The sequence below is a fragment of the Coloeus monedula genome (assembly GCF_965178545.1).
Source record: "Coloeus monedula genome assembly, chromosome: 4".
NCBI classification, from domain to species: domain Eukaryota; kingdom Metazoa; phylum Chordata; class Aves; order Passeriformes; family Corvidae; genus Coloeus; species Coloeus monedula.
Genome location: NC_138784.1, coordinates 41,208,314 through 41,227,218, shown reverse-complemented (window position 1 = coordinate 41,227,218; position 18,905 = coordinate 41,208,314). Strand labels below are relative to the sequence as shown.

The following is an 18,905-nucleotide window of genomic DNA, read 5'->3' as shown; positions in this document are numbered from 1 at the left end:
GCCATTTTCTCAGCTAGTTGAAGCCACCTAGAAGTGATTCATGCTTGATTTGAAGACAAAGGAAAGGGCAGCTGCTCACATGTCATTGATACGAGGGCAAGTGACCATATAAGTAATTTCACAGTTCTAGGCACAAAGAGATTATTTTGAAATCACTTTTTATTTAAATGGGCTGTTGGTACCCTGGCAGTAAGGAAGCTTGTGACTTACCACTGATAATGTGCTCTGATTCTGATTACACAAAATGCTGTCTGGTTTTGTGGAATGCAGTCACCTTTTAAAAAAAAGGTATGCATGGCTTTTACAATGTGAAAGGAAAAACTGCTTTTACTAGACTGGAGCACTTAGCAGTAATAACTTCATCCAATGGTACCAGTCTGGTTGCACATTAGTATGAGAAAGCCATTCTTTCAAACACAGCAAACAAAGTACTCTGCTACTATGTTCCTGCAGTGGATCAGTAACCATTTTTGTCTCAGAAATGGATAAAATACTTACTACCTGGATGGTTATACTGAGGGCTTCTCCAGCAGCAGATTGATACCTAGATGATAAGCAGGGGTAGGAGAATAGGAGGCTTTTCCCTGGTAAAATATCCAGAAGGAGTAAATGGAGGGTGTCTGAACTGTTTTAGTTGCAGAGATGATCATGTTATTAGAAACTACAAGACTCCTGTAAGAGACTGGAGAGGCTGAAGGGGAAAGCAAAATATTATGCAATCACAGCTTGACTCCTGCTTTGGTTTTTAACCTGTCTCACCTCTGTGTGATTAACATTATGTGTACAACATGGATAGAAACTCTGGCTTGTATGAGCCTACCTAATGCCTGTAGGTAAATGGTTGGATGGACATTTTGCTAAGCAATTCTGAAATCTGCATTCAGCTGCAGCACTGAAAATCAAGTAGTTAGAACAGTGTTAAGGTTTCAATACAGTATGAAGGTAAAATACAGTTTAAATTCTTGGTGTAAAAATCTCTTTAGCTTCTTCAAATTTTTCTGCAAGTCCTCATTTTCAATTTACTGCCATTTAAATGTCTAGAAAAAGGCTTTTATAGTCATATGTGCATCCCATTTACAATGAGATAACTTGTGTTTTTATAGGCAAATCCTGCACTCATTTCTTCTTGTTACATCTGATTGATGAATATACTATGGATCTACTTTTGTTACTGTTTGCTTCTCAGGATCAGATCTTTATGGAGAATGTTGGTGCTGTAAAGCAGCTTTGTAAACTAACAAACAATCTTGAAGTCAGAATAGAAGAACTGGAACAGTGGAATAGGAAACTGGCCAGGCTGAAACGGCTGAGCAGTTTAAAGTCAACAGTCAGTGAAGAGAGCAAAGTCAGGTACGTTTGGCTGGTTTTTTTTCTAATAGTTGTCACACAAATTGTTAAAGTGATCTCTGTGATAGAAGTGAAAACTGATTTTCCTTGACAGTAGAGTTCAGCTAATTTCCAGCATTTAAGTTGTGCAAAACACCCCAAATTTCTCATATTTTTTTTTACTCACTGACAAAATTCATATTTGAAATGGCTGTTAAATCTTTGTAATTGCTTCTGTTGCATAAAGCAAGGGTAGATTATGTCCAGTTACAGCTCTGGAACTTGGAAATTGCTTCTAAGGCAAATCTGCAGAGCTTCTTCTGCAAGAAGGAATCTTTAAAGAAATTGGGGCTTCAGCAGAAGTGATGAGCATTTCCTGTTTCTAAGCCATTTCCCCAAGTTTGCTTTGAAATCAAATGTAACATTAAAGAGCATTCACCTGAATGAGTTAACTGCAGACCTTTGTCCTTGAAAGTGAATCTGCTGACACTTCTGCCTTTCCCTTTGTAAATGTTAGAATTGAAAAGCAAGATGACATTAACACATTAAAAAATATCTTTTCATCATTAATTAGTTGCTGAAGCATTTGAATGTTAAAGAGATCTTGTCTCTTACAGCAGGTACAGTCGAGCTAATAGTCTTTTGCCATCAATAAAACCAGTCCCGCTAAAATCCAGGAAGGTGAGTGAAATTAAATCCTTGTCTGAGTCATTCACTGTGATTTGCTTTCACTTTCTCTTGCTTGTATGGTGGTATAGAAAGCCGATACCCCTTTTCACTGGGATTGTATGAGGGAAGAAATACATACATTGACCTTTTTCAAGACAGTCTTCCTAGGCTGCCAAGTCCCATTCTTTAAGATGAACCAATGCTCATTTGCCTACCTTGCTTCTGCCAGTGACAAAGAGCAAGACAATATAATAGGTCAAATATTCTTTGTACCATAATGACAGTCAAATGCTCCATCATTTAAGATCACCCTACTTGTTTGGAAAATGCCTTTCTTCTGTATTTTTACAAGTCTTGCTTTAACATGGTCTGAGCACATACTGAAAGCTGCTGAACTTTTAGTTCTGGCCACTTATTGGGTTCTTAATTTGATTTTGAAATACTCAAAAGTATGAAAAAAGTCAGGAAGAAAGGACAAGGAGCTGTTACTTTTAGCTATCCTTTCGTCCTCTGTAATGTTTTTGTCCCCACACTATCAACAATGCACAGTGCACTCGCAATTTTAGGACCCTTTAATAACTGAATTTTTTCCTCTGTAGATGCTGACGCCTGTATAAGGGTGATCATGAAAGAAACAAGGGTGATGTAAAGTCAGCCTAGTGTAGTATTTCTTAATCTACTAGTAGTGGCTTAGATATGTGCCACTTGAATTAACCAAACTTTTTTTTCCCCCTAGGTTTGTTTGTCAAAGACCAAAGAATCCTGCTCCATGAAGATTTTCCGAGTGACTGTAATAGCTTTGCTTGCTATTATGGCACTATGGTAACAATTAATTAACAACAATTTGACTTGTTTCTTGCTTCTCTTTTCTACTTATCTGAAAGAATATAGCACTTTTTCCCCTTCTTTTCCTTTCCTACTCAAAGAACACAATGTGTTAAAATTAACAATGAATATCCTGGTAATATTGTAAAGTTGAAACCATTGTATAAAAGTGAGGTACTCAGGTGATGGACACGCAGCTGATCTCTCTCCATGTCACAATATATGGTGCAACTTCACTGTCCCTCAGTGGCTTGTGCTACAGGTGCAAAACCGGACTCTGCATGTTTTATCCAATCGTTCTGTGCCTAAGAACAATTTCTGATGTACAGAGTGATTCTGTTGTGTGAAATGAAGCTGAACTCGTTCCCGTTGTGGTGGGCAAGTATGTGACTGAAAGTTTAGCTTGTGACATTGGACTTGTGGAAAGGAAAGTATGCTCTGGACTTCTGAGACTACCATTTTCTGTTTCCAGGCCAAAAACCTGTGGCTTACAATCTCTTTGTGAACTGAGTACTTTGAAGTGGTGTTGTGATACTATTTAGGTTGGAAACTGGCCATATTTTGTGTTGAATACAAGTATATGAACACAAAATTGTATACGGGTATCTCATCTAAACCCCATTATATTCAGCTGAAATTTTTCCCGCTAAAGGGAAAGTGATGAGATAGTTAACACTTGCATAACTACATTTGGACATGGTGCTGTCAAGGTATTATTCATATTGTGTTGTATAAAAGATGGATGTAAATCTATGGAATAATTCTCTTTCTACAGTGCTTTGACAATATGGAGCCTTTATTTACTTAGCATTCATGACAGACGTTTTGAAAAACATCCAGTGTACAGGCAAGTAAATTACCATTAGTGAATTCAAATGAGTAGAATTAGTAATAGATTGTGGATCAATTTGTTATGGTCCTCAACTCTAATGTTCATTTCTTAATGAATTGTTTTTCTTCATCAGCAGCAACTCAAGTTCTGTTCCAGTCTCTCCCTCTACCACCACAGCAGGTACTGTGTCTCTGCTGGTCTGCATATACATAATGGGCTATTATAAAATCCTGTACACAGCATTTGTGAGAATTAAGGTTTTGTGTTTGTTTGTTTGTTTGTTTTTTGTTGTTGTTGTTGTTTGCTTTAGCATTGCAAAGGGAAAGCACAATTTCTCAGAGTACACAGCCCATTAGCAGGATCCCTGAAGTGAATTTCTGTGACATTTTGCCTTGTGACAAGGTCTATTGTTGTCCAATTCATCAACCAAAAGTCAAATCTCTAAGTTATGAAAAAAACAATGCAAAGGAAAAAGGTAAGTTGAAAAATTAGTTATTTATGATTTGAGCAGAGACTGTATGGAAAATGTGGGGGAAGGGGCAAGAATATTTAAAGGTAGTTAGCTTTCTACAAAAGAGCTTAGTCCAGAGGATTTAAAAAATCTTGATATAACTAATCATCACTACAGTCAATATGTTTTTGAAAAATCTGGCCTGGTTACCCTTAAGAATTTGGGGCCCTAAGATGTTTTTCAGGTGTCACTGTTCTTCCTGGCCATTCTTGGTAAATTATTTGATGTGAACTGGAAAGTCACCAATCCTTTTAATTAACCTTTGGCTACAGTTGGATGGGAGTTGATTTGGGGTAGTAGAGAATGAATTAACAGATGTAAAAAACCCCCCAAAAACGGAATCGTGTCACAATGTAATGATACTACATCTTTTCTATGGGCAGAGATAGAATTCCAACTGCCTGAAAACATAAAACTTACACTTCAAACTCTGATTGTTCAGGCAGGGGTTTTGGGTAGTATTATTTGTAGGCAGAGCTCTATAAAATAAAATAATTGGAATGAATTCTTTACTGATATTGTCTGCCAGATGTTATATGTGTAGTGTATGAGAGGGTGTGTTGTTTACAACTTTTATAATATTTATAAGAAGGGATTAATGCATAAAGGTATATTACAGCTGGTGGTGGGGTCCGAGGCTGGTACCCAGGAAGAGGTGACCGGTCTGGGGAGATGGTCCCGAAAGGAATCGCCTTCCCGGGGTCCGGTGTCTTCCTCTCAGCTGCTGGCAGGAGGGCCCTTGCAGAGACTGTCAGCTCTTTAGTGATTGTCAGCTCGTGATTCCAGCTCAGCTCTGCAGGGCAGCCTCCAGGCCAAGCCAGACCGGAGAGAGAGACGAGAGGTTCATGTGGCTGGTTCCGCACAGAGGCAGCTTTATTGTGGGTCCCCTCCGGCGAAGGGGAAAACCAGGGACGAGAACCCTCTCTACAGACGCGAATTGGTCTTCTTTTATAGGGATACAGGGGATCAGCAAGGGGACCAATGGATTACAGAGGGTCTGGGATAGACCAATGGGTTACAGAATGATCTGCATAAGGTCTCCCGAAGGATTGTGGGTCTACTTTTCCTCCCCATGACTCAAAGTAGTCACCTTTCCAGGGAGTCCTGCTGGGCAATTGCAAAATCTTTTATCTCAGCAGACATCTCTCCAGGGCAGTGGCTGGGCATATCCCACAACGGTATGCATAAACTATGGGAATCTGTATTCCTCTTTCCCAGTCCTTAACATTTCCAGTTTCTGGAAGCAAGTGTTAATATTACTAAACCAGCATTCATACTCTTCCTGTCTTGGCCTTGGAACAATTCTTGCACCAAAGTTGGCAAAGTGGGGTTAAACTGGGGATGGATGCAGTTCAGCCTCTGAAGTACAAATATCTGCCCGGGCAGGCATTACCGACTGCTGTGGCACTCTCAGCATGACCTGTTTCAGTGGGACTCATCCACTGGTCATTCCTTACTCTGCAGACAAGCTGTATGCAAGTGGTCCTTGTGATTCTTGTGAATAGTGCTGCAGTAAGCCCTGTGGCAGATATAGCTCACTACAGTGCTTTCAAGAGGTCATACCTGAGTAATTTGTATTGCTCTGAAGCCTGAAAGAGTGTTGATTAATTAAAAAGACATTAATCTCATTTATAAGTGAGGGAACTGTAGATGGGTCAAAATGAAATATGAAAACCTTCTGTCCCCAGCTGGCTTCTTCTGATATTAGGTGGAAAGAGAAGATAAGAATAAACACAAAGCATTACCTTCTCAAGGTCTTATGCTCCAAATAGCATTAACTGTGGATTCAAGAGTGAAAAATCAGCACAGTACACAAGCTACTGAAAGATTTCAGTTCTGCATAAGTTTAATGAACCTGAATATATCCCCAGATGGAAGGTAACAATGTCAATATGAAATCCAAACAGAAGGAAAACCAACAAGCTGTTTAATGTAGCTGTAACCAAGATAGATGAAAAGGAAAATGTTTTCAGAACCAAAAGCTACGAGTTAAAATATGGGGAATAATCAAGATAAAAAGTGGATACTTTAGAATCAGCTGATTAATCTGATTAATGGAAAGGTGGAACTGTTTGAAATTGCAATTGAATTAATTTAGGAGTTAGTACAGGCCTTTTGCTGTTCCACAATGCAGTACCTGAATTCAGTGGGAGCAGACCACTATGGAGTGCATCCATTGGAGCTCCTAATCCTTTGCATCCCAGATTTGTTGATGAAAAGTCTGTTAGGAAAGTTCAAGCAGAAGCAAAAGCATTCATAAGCAAGAGAAAATGCATTAAACAACAACTCAGCACATCTTTATGTCGTCTAGCTTAATGTGGCCTTTTTCCCTCATACTTTCTTTTAATTGATTTCTCTGGAGGATTTAGGCTTTTGAGCTTCCACTGATTTCAGTGGAACTGAGGAATGTGAATACCCTTCAGCATTTGGGCCTTTTCTGCTCTCTGTTTCCATGCCATTAATGCTCATTGCTCTCCCCTTAATGTTAAGCGTCACCAATAACCAGGAGCTGTACTTGCTTCCTCCTACAGTGTTGTTTCTCCCCTGTGTCTCTCCCCTCACAATAAAAGTTTGGTGAGGGCTCCTGCTGGATTTTGGTCAGCCTCATGCATTCACATTTATTGCCTTCAGAGGGTAGTTAACAGATTCATGGTAAAGTACCAGCACCATGAGACATCATCAGCAGATTTTTCCCGCACTGCTTACAGAATATTACAACTCACTTGAATTAAAACCATAGAGTGTTTGAGGGGAAAAAAAAAGGATACCACATTTATTGGATGAGTTTTTCTCAATCTTATCTGAAGATGATTGTTTTCCTCATTATGTTCTTATCATGCTTGTAGTTCTGTATGTTATTGAATTGGATTGTCACACCCCACATGGGCCTTTAAGAAAACCCTCAGTGTTACTATATGTGAAAGAGTGGAATTTTATTTACAATTTATTGAAGGTTGCTGTGGTGCTTAATGGTAATTCTTGGTGTTCTCAATTGGCACCTTGTATTCCAAATTTAGAATGCAGCAGCTTAAAGGACAATGAAATGGTAATTTTATGATGAGTAAAAGCCCAAGTGAAAATAAATTTCTACACTGGTTACTGACTCTGTTTGAATAGTTGAAATCTTAGTGAAGTAAATCTGTCTTTATCCTGATTTTTGTACAAAATTCTGATACTGCTTAATACTTTCTTCCGTCATCTGCAAAAGAATCAGTTTTAAGTGTTCGGTAATTCCAAGTTTTTAATATACATTCCTGCCAATGCTTGCATGGGCTGAACTATTTTGTCTACATAGAGCAAACTTTTACCTCTACTAGGGGATTTAGGTTTTCTACAGAATAGTTCTCTGTTAATGAAAATACAAAATTACAGTGTTTAATGCATTGCGAGCATATCTGGATTATTAAGAGAAATCAGGAGAAAATGAAGGTGTGACAATTAGTTTGTGAATTAAAGGGAGGAATGAGAGAATGAACAGGCTTTTGTTAGATCTGCCCCAAGATGACTGTACATGTACAAGTGATTGCATGTGTTCAGTAGCCATTTTTCTAGGTGTGTGGAACCACATAACGAAATGGAACAGCAGATGACTACTAAATGCTGCAATTACCACCAAAGCTGGCAGAACCTGCAGATCTGTATGATGAGCTAGTAAATAGAAAATGGATTCAAGGAATAGCTGGCAGCAGTATGAGAGGTTCATAAAAAATCACAAAACAGATTAAAATCCCAAAGAGGATTTTGTATTACATTGCTTCTGGGCCCTTGGATTCCAGTTGTTAATGTTGCTCCATGCTCTTGGTCACTTACTAGCATGAGAAAAAACTGGATTTTCTTATTTCCCAGTACTGAAATGAAATCCAAATCTGGAATGAATAAGAGAACAGTCAGGTCAATCCACCTGTCTTGTTTCAGTATCAGTTATAATGCATTTTCATCCTTCCTTCCTATCATGAAACTGTCATTTCTATTCTAAGCAGCCATTCTGAAATCAGAAAGATTCCTTTGGGAAACATGGGAATGGAGTATTTTGGTATTCTAGAAATGGTATTTGATGAAGCACATTAGTTTAGGCAAGTTTGGCATTTCCCAGTGCCCGTTTCCTGGTAACACGTCTCTGAACAGATTCTTAGCTGGCAATTTTTGTAGAAGCACAAATTAATAGCATTAAATAGCATTAAACCATTTCCCATGGGCTCAAAGGGCCTTTTGCCTTCCCCAAGTTGTACTGTATGATGATTATTCAAAAGACCTTTAAAGTTCACTTTTCTAGAGAAGTGCTGAGAAAATTAATAGAATAACAATTAGAAAAAGAAGTCATCAGCTTATATTACCCAGCCTAGTTCATTGTTTGAAGTTACAGAGGTGACGTCAGTGAACATGGTGATTGTGCTGTTAGAGCTGTGTATTAGCTTTTTAATTTGATTATGCATCCTCTCTCTGAAGCAATGGCTCAGTCCTCAGTATCTTAACATCTCACATTCAAAAATCCAAGTTGTTCTCCCAGCTTACATTTGCATCCAGATTGCATTCCTAATGCCATTTTCTCACTAATAAGAAAGATGTGGCTTTATGATCAGATTTGTGCTGAAGTGCCTGTCTGCTTATTGACCTTCGCTTTGGTTCTCTGTTATAGAAATTGGTGATGTTCTCTGTGTGTGGTGAAGCCTTTTCTATTAGGCTATTTTTTGGAAATGTTTTCAATATCCTGTAGATGTCAAAAGCTTGTTTCTTGTTATCTGCAAACTTACTTTTGCTGTGTATATCTTCTTCTGAATAGAGGTGGTTTATATTTTAAAGACTTCTCTTGTGGTTATGCCTGACTTTACTCAAGAGATAATTAAAAAAATATCTCCTGGGTTTGTGTTCATACTTTGCTGTTACAGCTGAGCAAGACTAATCTGGGGGTTGTTTGTGCATTCATCCTTTCACAGGAAAAAAAAGCGACATGTTACCCAAAAGACATCTGGTCAAAAAACCTAGTGGAAGACCTGATCTTGGAAATGACTGTAAGTCCTATATTTAAATGAAAAAAAAAAAAAAAAAGTTAAAATGTTTACTTGTATAACTTTGAAGATCTACTTTTAGGCTTGGAATTCTGCTTCTGGAATTTAGAGAAGTTTCAGCTATAACTCATCATTATAGAGAATTAGCACTTGTGAGTCTAGTTCCTGTGAACCACAGGAAACCTGTGATTCACTGTAATTTTCAGTTTATTCTTACATCTTCATTAAATTTTTATAGATTCTGACTGCCCTCTCTACAGAGTTCTTAGGCTTGGCTTCAGATACAATAAAATGATAACTGGCATTTTCCTTGACAGGGGCTAAAATCTAGTGCTTAAGTATGTGAGTATTTGTGTGCAGGAAACATGATGCAGTGTGAAGGAAGTGTTTTGGGGTTTGCCTCATCTCACCTGAGGGATTAAAATGTCAGCTGCTGAAAGGGGCCATCTCTGCCTTCAGATCTTGACACTGCCTGCTTCAGAGGAGATGAAATGAAGTTCCTTGACACAGGACATTTGGCTTGATTTCAGGTTCCCCTTTTAGAGACTGTGCACTGCTGTCAGAGCCAGTCTGGGCTGAAAATATTGATTCTTTTATGTAAAGACGAGTATCTGCTGACTACATATGTTATAACAGCATGCTCTGGCATTCATTCAGTATGAGCAGGATTATGCCTTGTGTCTTTTTGGTTTATGTGCATCCTCTGTTTTAAGGCTTGTTTTTTAAAATTAATATTTGATTAAAGAGTAGGCAGTATTTGGATGATAAAACACCTAGACTTGGACATCTAGACAATGCACTTAAAGCAGGTGAGAAATAGGTTCTGCTTGTTGCCTAGATGTGCCCCAGTTGGATGATCTGGGAAAAATCATTCCCCTTCTGATTTTTTTTTTGCATGGGTACCCACACCCCAGACAAAATCCTCTGGGGCATCACTATGTTACATGTTGTAATGAGATGCTCTGTCACAGGAAAATGTTCTCCTGTGCTAGTTCTCTGAGATGAACATACTCAATTTCCCTCTGTCACTTGTAGATATTTGCAGGCTGAAATTTAAGTATATACTTCCACACAGAGATTTTATAATCAGAGAACAGGTCAGCCTATACTCATCAAGTTTCTTTGCAAAGCAAGGAATGGTTGCTGTAGACCAGAGAAACAGAAATGCAAAACCAGCATGCACAGCGTGATGTGAAGGGCTTGGGCCTGCCGAACCAAGTCCTCTTTGTGCTTTCTGCACCACAGACTTGGTGAAGGGTGTGCAGGGGAAGCCATATGAGGACCAGCTGAGATGACTTGGTTTATTCAGCCTAGAGAAGAGGAGACTGAGGGGAGACCTCCTGGTGACACACAGCTTCTTCCTGGGGGGAAGCGCAGGGGCAGGCACTGATCTCTTTGCTCTGGTGATCAGTGACAGGACCCAAGGGAACAGTATGAAGTTGTGTCAGGGGAGGTTTAGGCTGGGTGTTAGGAAAAGGTTTTTCACCTCAAGGTTGGTCAGGCACTGGAACAGGCTCCCGAGGTAAGTGGTCATGACACCAAGGCTGCCAGAATTCAGGAAGGATTTGGACACATGGTGTCCTGTGCAGGGCTAAGAGTTGGACGCCGTGATCTTGTCAGTCCCTTCCAGCTCAGGATTTTCTATAATGCTATGATTTCAAATCACCCAGCCCTTTCCCAAACCATTGTCAGCATCAGCTTAGTTCCACTCAAAGGGATTAAGCCTGTTCAGCCCCTTGTGTTTAAGGGGCTGCCACAGTGCACACGGAAATGGTCTGGTTTCAGAGTCTGAGATGCTGCAGGTTCTAACTGTGGATTGGATGACGTAGATATATCCAGAAGAAAAAAGGCTTTCAGGATGCAGCTCAGTGAAGCTATTCCCAGGCCAGCTGTGAAAGCAGAACCTGTACTTCTGTGTTAGCACCCTAGTTCTTGCTGCCTAACTCTAACAGGGCTAATCTGCCCGAGGGAAAAACAGCGTTATCATGGCTATGCTCATCATCTATATCTAGAATATTACAAAACTCTTGCAAACCCAAAAGTTCTTGAAAGTTCAAGGCAACGCTTTATGAAGGAATTATGTTTTCTTGCGCAGAGAATTAGAAACAAGTTTTGTTGCATTCCGTATTATTTGTCTCAACAAAGATAAGTTTTTTCAAGTTAATGGTTACTTGAATGAGTATGGCTTCTAGTACATTAAAATGAATATTGACACATTTGTATTCTACTTGGGCTGCCATCAAACCAGCCTTCAATGTCTGCCCAAAAGAAAATGGTACAGTGTTAGGTTCCCAGGATATTTGTCCTTGCAAACTAAACAAGGATCTTATTTCCAATGGCAGAATGAAGGTAATCAACCAGAGACTTTTAACTGAGTGCTAATTTAGACCTGCAGCAAGTCTTGTAGTGTCAGTCAAGAGAGTAGACTAACTGTAGTTTTATTATGCTCTTATCTAAGGTTTCTGAAATAATCAGGAATAAACCATTGTTCTTAATACTTTTAGGGATTGATACAACAGTCAGTTCCATACAGATTTTGGAAACTCAGCAAAGCATTGACAATCGCTATTGTAGAAAAAATCTGCACTGCAGGTAGGTGAATTTTTTTATTATGCTGTGGTGGAATAAAACACCATTAATGTGGCCTGGCTGCCTGGCTGGCTCCTGCTCACAGTTGTTTCCTCTAGCATGCAGGAGCCTTTGATGCCTTTTTATGTTTCTTTCTGTTTAAATTTAAATGCAGTTTTCATGTTTTGGCAAAGATACTGTCTATCTCAAATCCTATGTGTATTAATGCAACCTTTTTCAGCTCTGGAAATTACAGCTATGTTATTCCTATTAACAAATACACACCCATGGATGTAGAAATCTCACTGGAAATAAAGTAAGTACAATTAAAAGGAATACATGCAAAAGACTGCAGTGGTTCATTATTTGATAGAAATTCTTGCCTGATGTCTATTGTTACACAAATTTGTCCTGTTCAGAGGAGTGGGAAAGATCTATGCACAATTAAATTCTTAATGCAGATCTTTGGGTAGATTCCTTGCTCTAGCATAGGCCCAATACCATTCTCAACTCAAGGAAAATTTCACCCAATGTTGCAGATATTGAAATCCAGAAGCTTCTATCCTAGGAATCATTTGAGCAGACATGTATGTGTATATTGGCAGGATTGTGGCCTCTGGCCCAGGGATCAGCTTTTTTTTGTTGTTGTAGAGAAACATTATTAGGAACATAACATGAGTAACTCCAGAGAGTACCTTCTTTGAGCCTGTTGTGCCAAGCCCTGTAAAAGGGGGATTCTTGTGAAGGAGCTTCTGGTATCACATAAAATTGTGACTTAGGGCAGGGAAAAGCAGCAGACTTATTCCTCTCAGCAGGTATTTTCTCCTCAAAAGCCCACCTTCATGTTCTCCCAGAGGGAACAAGTCCTTTCTTTTGGAGTTATTCTGAGAAAGGCCAGTGATAGCCAGAACAGCTGCCAAACCATCTGCTTGATGACACTTTATGGCTCCTGTCTCTGCAAGAAAGGACTCGTCCAGTCTTTTGATCTTCAATGTTATCCCTGTAAACATCTGCCTTTTTCAGATAAGATGACATGTAACAGTACTCCTGAAGTACTGTTTGTACTTCACTGAACACTCCTGAAGTGTCTGCTTGTTTTCTACAGCCACTGAAAATTTATCTTTTAAGTGTATGCCATTATAATCCAATAGTACAGCCCTCCCATGTAGGGATTAATACATCACACTCAGAGTTTCACTGAGTATGAATTTATTTTGAATATTGGTTTGTGGTTTGGGGGTAACTGATTTTATTTTAAATAAAGTAATTTATCCTTATTTTTCTCTGTTTCTTGAAGCACCACAGAACCATTAATTATATTTCTCTGCAAAGTCACATTTGGAAATTATTGCTCCCATTATTCTTCAAGCCAAAACAGTAGGAAGGATTTCCAAGAAACCACACAGGTAAGATTTTTGCAGCAATACTCTGGCTTGTGGGGATCATTTTTATAAAACTAATGGCTGCAAAATTGTGACTTTTGTTAAAGTACTAAAAATCCAGTGGTACTTTTGAGTCTGTCAGTCATGGCTGACTTTGGCATGACCATAATGAGATGCAATAACTTTTTTGGAGTCAGTTTTCTGCTGACTTTTACAAAAATCTATCCAGTGATTCTCTGCAAGGACAGTTTTAATTCTGCTTCAGCCTAAGTCACCACTCTAACTCATTATAACTCCAGAGATTCTTTAAAAATGGGAATAACTTATCACTCAGAGCTTTAGGAGACAGAGTCCTCCAAACTCTCATCTACTTTATGGTTTCCATTATTATCTTATGGGTAATGAATTCCAGTTTTAAAGTCTTGAATTTGCTGATAACAATGGTAGTATTCCCCTTTATTTCTGTGCGAACAGGAGTTTACCAATACATCCCTCTAGGGAAAATTCTTAATTTTAAAAGCAAAAGTTGTTTACTTATCATTCTCTGGATTGCCTCGATGGGGATAAAACTGTTAAAACATGTTAGCTTTTCCCAATAAAAAAATATTTAGTGACCAGGTCTTGCAAATCTTTAAGCATCTCCAGTAAATTGATGAAGGCTTTAAACTCTCATCGAGTTCCCTGGACATACAAGACTCCTTAAGGCCCCCATTTGTCAATGTTTGTTTGGAAATGCTTATTCTGGCTAAAATGGTAGGAAAGGCAAAAGCAATGATAATAGCATTTCTGAACACATTGTAGGAGAAACATCCCTGAATTTGGAAGTAATTTCAGAGTCGTCTTTAGGATTCTGATCTATGCTCCCATACATAACAGGTTTTTAATTGATTTTAATTTTTTTTTTGTGCTTAGTCAAATTAGAGCACTTGAGATACCTCCAGCCTTAAGCTGCCTTTTTGCTCAAGTTTTCAAATGTCTTTGCAAAAAGTTGCAGGCTTCTCTCTAACTGTGGCAAAGTCATCCGAAAGCCCAGATTTTCTAAGTTTTGACCTGTCTGCTGTAATTTCAACAGAATTGGAATTAAGTCAGACATAGAGAGTATTGCAATGCAGAAATGTCCTTGAAGCTTACTGACAAAACTGGTCAAAGAGATTTCGTGTGTCAACCTGAAATCCACATCAAAAGACTAAAGCTAACTAGCCTCCAGCAGCAGTGAGCATTCAGATTTGATGTGACTCAGAATAGAAATGCTGCCTAGTTGAAGAGGTTTCTTTCAAGAGGATTTTTCTAGGGATTGGAAGGCTTATTCCCTACCAAAAGGCAGAGCAGCAATCATTTGGACTCAGCAGTCCCACATAAGTTTTGTCATGTGAACATATCATCTCCAGCAGAGAGGATGTGTCAGAAAGTGAAGTGAGGAGAAAAAGATGAAGAAGTTGAGACACTAGAAATAAAAGTTACCATGGATCATTGGGTAAAAGAGAGGTGAGGATTGAATTTTGTTTTATTCATTGTAGCATAAACATTTCAGGTATAAAATATATATTGTTTCACGTGTACATGGCAGTACACTGTAATAAAAATTAGCATGAAACCTTGCAGGTATCTGTTTTTGAAATACTGAGTGAAGACACTACCCACATCTTCAGAATGTAAAGAGGAACTTTTCTGTCTTCTGAGCACTGCTAAAGTTGCTGGCCCAAAATCAGCAGAGCTGCCATTTGCTACTATTACAACTTGAAGCTCTCAGACCACCTGGCACATCAGGAACAATCCCTATTTATTGTGGGATTTGCTTAGAAAACAAGTGAGGGAATCCAGTTATTCAGAGCCAGCTGAGTGTCACTGGGAGTCAGATGCCTGCAGTTCCCTTGTGGAGCTGATCAGAGTAAACCGACATTCACAGGGTTTAGTCAGCACTTGGTCTTTAAATACTTTGACTACAGCTATCAAGGCTTGGTATTGTAATTACTTTGCACTGCATTTGTCAATTAAATATTTCCAGAGCTTATCCTTCTCTCCAATTCCCCATGAAATAGGGTTATCTAATGTCTCCCATTTATCACCTAGGGACGCCAGCATGTTTGGGCTCTCCCGGTAGCTAAGCTGTATGACAGCGCATATTCTTTCCGTGTAGCTGTGCCGGTAAGCCTTTTCAAACGACAACATAGCAAAAGACAAATAGCATCTGAAATGACAGAAGTTCCTATATGAATCTCTTTGTTTTTCTTTTGCAGGGTTTTGCTAGCTGCTTGACAGACCCTTATTTTGCTGGAATGTTTTTTACTGATTACTACTTCTACTTTTATCGGCAGTGTAACTAAAATGTTGCCAAATATTCTGTTCTTTGGGGAAAAGATGAAGAAACATGTGATATGAAAAAGAGACTTGCAAATGACCCTGGATATTTTTTAAGCCTCTTACTGAGTTGTGTGGGACTTTCTTGGTTTTTTTTCAATTTTAGATTAAAAAAAAAAGTAGAAAAATAAAGTGTTTGACAACAACCATAGCTCTGCATTTCCAGAAGTTGTTTCTAAAGAGACAAGAGGTAATGGAGTATATGATGATATTGTGGGTGGAGTGAGAGCTTCAAAGTTTATTAGAGAAGCCCTCCCATTGAGTCACAAGGTGCAGAATGACCTCTGACTTTCTAAACTCAGAGAGGAGTGTAGGTGCAGTTCGATCCAATCTTAGTCCCAGACTTGGTCAACGGTTTAAGTCAAAGGAATTGTACACATGTGATTGAACCTCTGTACAATTTTGTCATGCAGGATTAAGGATGGCAAGCCAGATGTATAAAAATGAATGATTTAATATGATAAATGTTTGAGCAAAAAGATCTTAATCAGAATTACTTACTACATGGTATAGAAGCTAATGCTACTAGTATAGTATAGGATAGTGTACTGTATCAAAGCAATGATATTAAAACTACCAAAAAAACCTCCAATTATTGAGTAGAGATCAATGTTACTCACCCATACAGATGACTGTGGGCAAACATCTTTAGCTCACCTTAAGAGGCATGCCCACCCAAGGGAGGAATCTCCACGCACGCTCCAAGAAGGGGTATGCTAGAAATCCCTCTCATTTGAAAGTGGCACTTATATAGTGCATATATGTAAGTGGTACTTTTTTAGTATAAAGTGATTCACTGTTACTCATATGTCTCCAGGTCAGCTGTGTCAGCTCAGCATCTTTAGATAAGGATACTTTACTATATCTGCCACACCTTCACCTCAGTATCAGGATGTTTAACTTTGGGGTTGATGAGTCAGATTTCATTTGCATAATTCAACATCAAAAGAGACATGACACCTCTTCTCAGTTCACCACTGATAGTTTTGCAAAACTTGCATCGCTCAAATTTTTACTGCATCCCAGACAGAGCATCCTGCTACAGATCTGTAAATAAAATGATCATATGGATCATAGTGAAGTTATATGATATTGTACATTAAACAGACAAGAGCAAGTGGGTAGGAGCACTGCTGAGTGGGGATACACTTCAGTTTTCAGAAAATGGGAAGATGATTAAATATTATTTGCAATAAGGAGACCTGCTTCTGTCCTACAGGCATACATCTTCTTTTAGTATCTGCTGCCCATTTTGGATATAAATCTATTTATTTTTTTGCTAACAGAACAAAACCCAACCAAAACTCTAAAAGAGAAATGTAGCACTGTGAAAATGCCCTCTAAAATAAGTGTAAGTTAGGGAACAATAGGTGAATTCAGTTGCCTGTGTGTTTCCATTTCAGAAAGCAGTCCCATCATTACCGCCACAGTTGTGTGATTTAACAATGCTACTGCTGTTTCAATGAGTTATGTTTTAGCTACCTTTTTTTTTTTCCCTGAAACTGTACAGCAGGAATGAACTATTTACTCCTAAATTCAGGTTATATTTTTTTTTGGTGTTTGTGATTTGTGATAGTGTGATGAAAGAATAGAAATATTGAGAAGAAGAGTATCTTGCCTGTGTGGCTTTCTAAGTTGCATATGGATATGCACCTGCATGGGAAAACTCTTTCTGTTTATATTTAGGAAACACATTTTTAAGGAAAAGCTATTTGAATGCAATTTTACATTAGTTGCTCAGAAGGAAATCAGATATAATAATCAAGTATAAATAGTGTTGTAGGGTATGTTTAGATCAATCCTTCTTTTTGTGTAGAGAAAAGAAAGTAAATATAACACAGAGACTTCAGGTTTTTAAAGATTTATGATGTGAAAGTTACATTTGAACAACTGTTCTCTGAATGAAATTATTTAGCGGTGAAAGGGAAACATTAGGAAGAAAAATGAATGTCTAAAAAAGACCTTGCCACAGTCTTTGTAAACACCAGTGTGCCTTAATTGTATATTTATGGCCTGATAATGTGATGGGAGAGTTTGTTTCTGTGCCTTGATTTGGCATTTCTTTTGTCACTATTTTGGGATTTCCTTTAAGGATGTCCTTCTCACTGATTTTTTTTAGATGTATGTGCTTAGTTGGGGTCAATTGCAATGTCAGGCTTTTTTTTCCTTAAATGACTCACTAGTTTGACCTTATGTGTTTAAGGGTATTTTTGTGGTGTGGGTTTTTTTTTTTCCTGGGAATTATTTGTGGTGTAAATCACTGTTCTATAATATTCCAGAGACTAACTGGTCTTGGAACTCTGGATACAAAATAATCAGAAGTTTGTGCCTTTAGTTTTTTGTAGTCCATACTTGAGGGAAGAGTCAACTGGTCACAGATGATAAAGCAGGTGCATTTTGAACAAAAATTCTACCTTTTTAGGCCCACCTGGTTTTCATCACACTGTTCTGGATTCTAATAGTCTTCCCAATGGCACAGAGCACTGCAGCAGGAGAATATAAACTCTAAGTGTTTCCTGTCATCAAAAAGCTTTCTGTAATTAGAGTCTAAGGTGAGGTGTGTGCAGGATAGCAACTATTTTCTTTCTTAAAAAGCTTGTGGTGATTTAATTACACATCAGTTTGCCCATTTAAGAATTTTCAACTAGTTCTTTACTCCTGTCCTATGTTTGTAGAAAGATACTGTTGAAGATTTCATTCAGATTTAAGGTGACATGTGGCTTGTATGAAGGCTGTGTTCTAACATGTCTAAGATAACAAATACCAATCTTGGCAAAAGCTAGGGAAGACCTAGCACAAATTACGTACTTGGAGTTAAAAGAACTGTGGCTGGGTGCTGTTTAGCTGCTTACTGGGGTTAAACTGTGACACAGCCCCACCAGATACCCAGTGAGTGACTGACCTACATGACCAGAATTTGATCCATTTTGGACTGGAAATCTAGAAGCTCTAGGAATGATTCTCACTCCCATAACTGCGGAGCTTTCACTTTACTATGTTTCAGGAAGTGGAACTCATTTTGACAGCACTGGACTGGTGACATTCTTGGTCTCCTGCTGTCCTTCTCCCTTTTATGGCATTGAACTAGAACTACCACAGAAGAATACCACAGGGAAAACATGGCCAGCAGCATTTTCCATCCTGTACAGCCAAAGGAAGTATGGATTGACCTTTCCAAATGAAAAGGTTCGAAAAATTTTAAGCGCGTCCTTTGTTAGGTTTAGGTTGGGGTTTTTTTTTTGCCATTTCTGTAACCATTCTCAGTAACAAAATTACAGCAGTTTTTAATAGCGGTCATTCTAAGTTGAAACAATTCTTGTGAATACTGAATAATGAATTATGAATGGTTTATGTACATTCTACTTGGAACAGGAGATTCTCTTTCCCTTATCTATTTTTACCACGATGTGGTTGTAAGAGACCTTCAG

At 38.5% G+C, this 18,905-nt stretch overlaps 1 protein-coding gene across 1 annotated transcript in view; it reads left to right on the top strand.

The window, feature by feature from the left end:
- Nucleotides 1-15,443, top strand: part of MYRFL (myelin regulatory factor like) — a gene marked incomplete at both ends in the record, with an annotated part of 40,600 nt that extends 25,157 nt beyond the window's left edge. The window contains 11 exons of the mRNA XM_082280356.1: nucleotides 1,187-1,350; nucleotides 1,944-2,007; nucleotides 2,732-2,817; nucleotides 3,596-3,661; nucleotides 3,786-3,832; nucleotides 3,963-4,127; nucleotides 11,674-11,761; nucleotides 11,979-12,053; nucleotides 13,035-13,143; nucleotides 15,190-15,264; nucleotides 15,357-15,443. Of these exons, the coding sequence (XP_082136482.1) occupies nucleotides 1,187-1,350; nucleotides 1,944-2,007; nucleotides 2,732-2,817; nucleotides 3,596-3,661; nucleotides 3,786-3,832; nucleotides 3,963-4,127; nucleotides 11,674-11,761; nucleotides 11,979-12,053; nucleotides 13,035-13,143; nucleotides 15,190-15,264; nucleotides 15,357-15,443 (1,026 nt within the window). The remainder of the gene's footprint in view (nucleotides 1-1,186; nucleotides 1,351-1,943; nucleotides 2,008-2,731; nucleotides 2,818-3,595; nucleotides 3,662-3,785; nucleotides 3,833-3,962; nucleotides 4,128-11,673; nucleotides 11,762-11,978; nucleotides 12,054-13,034; nucleotides 13,144-15,189; nucleotides 15,265-15,356) is intronic.
- Between the last annotated feature and the right edge of the window lie 3,462 nt (nucleotides 15,444-18,905).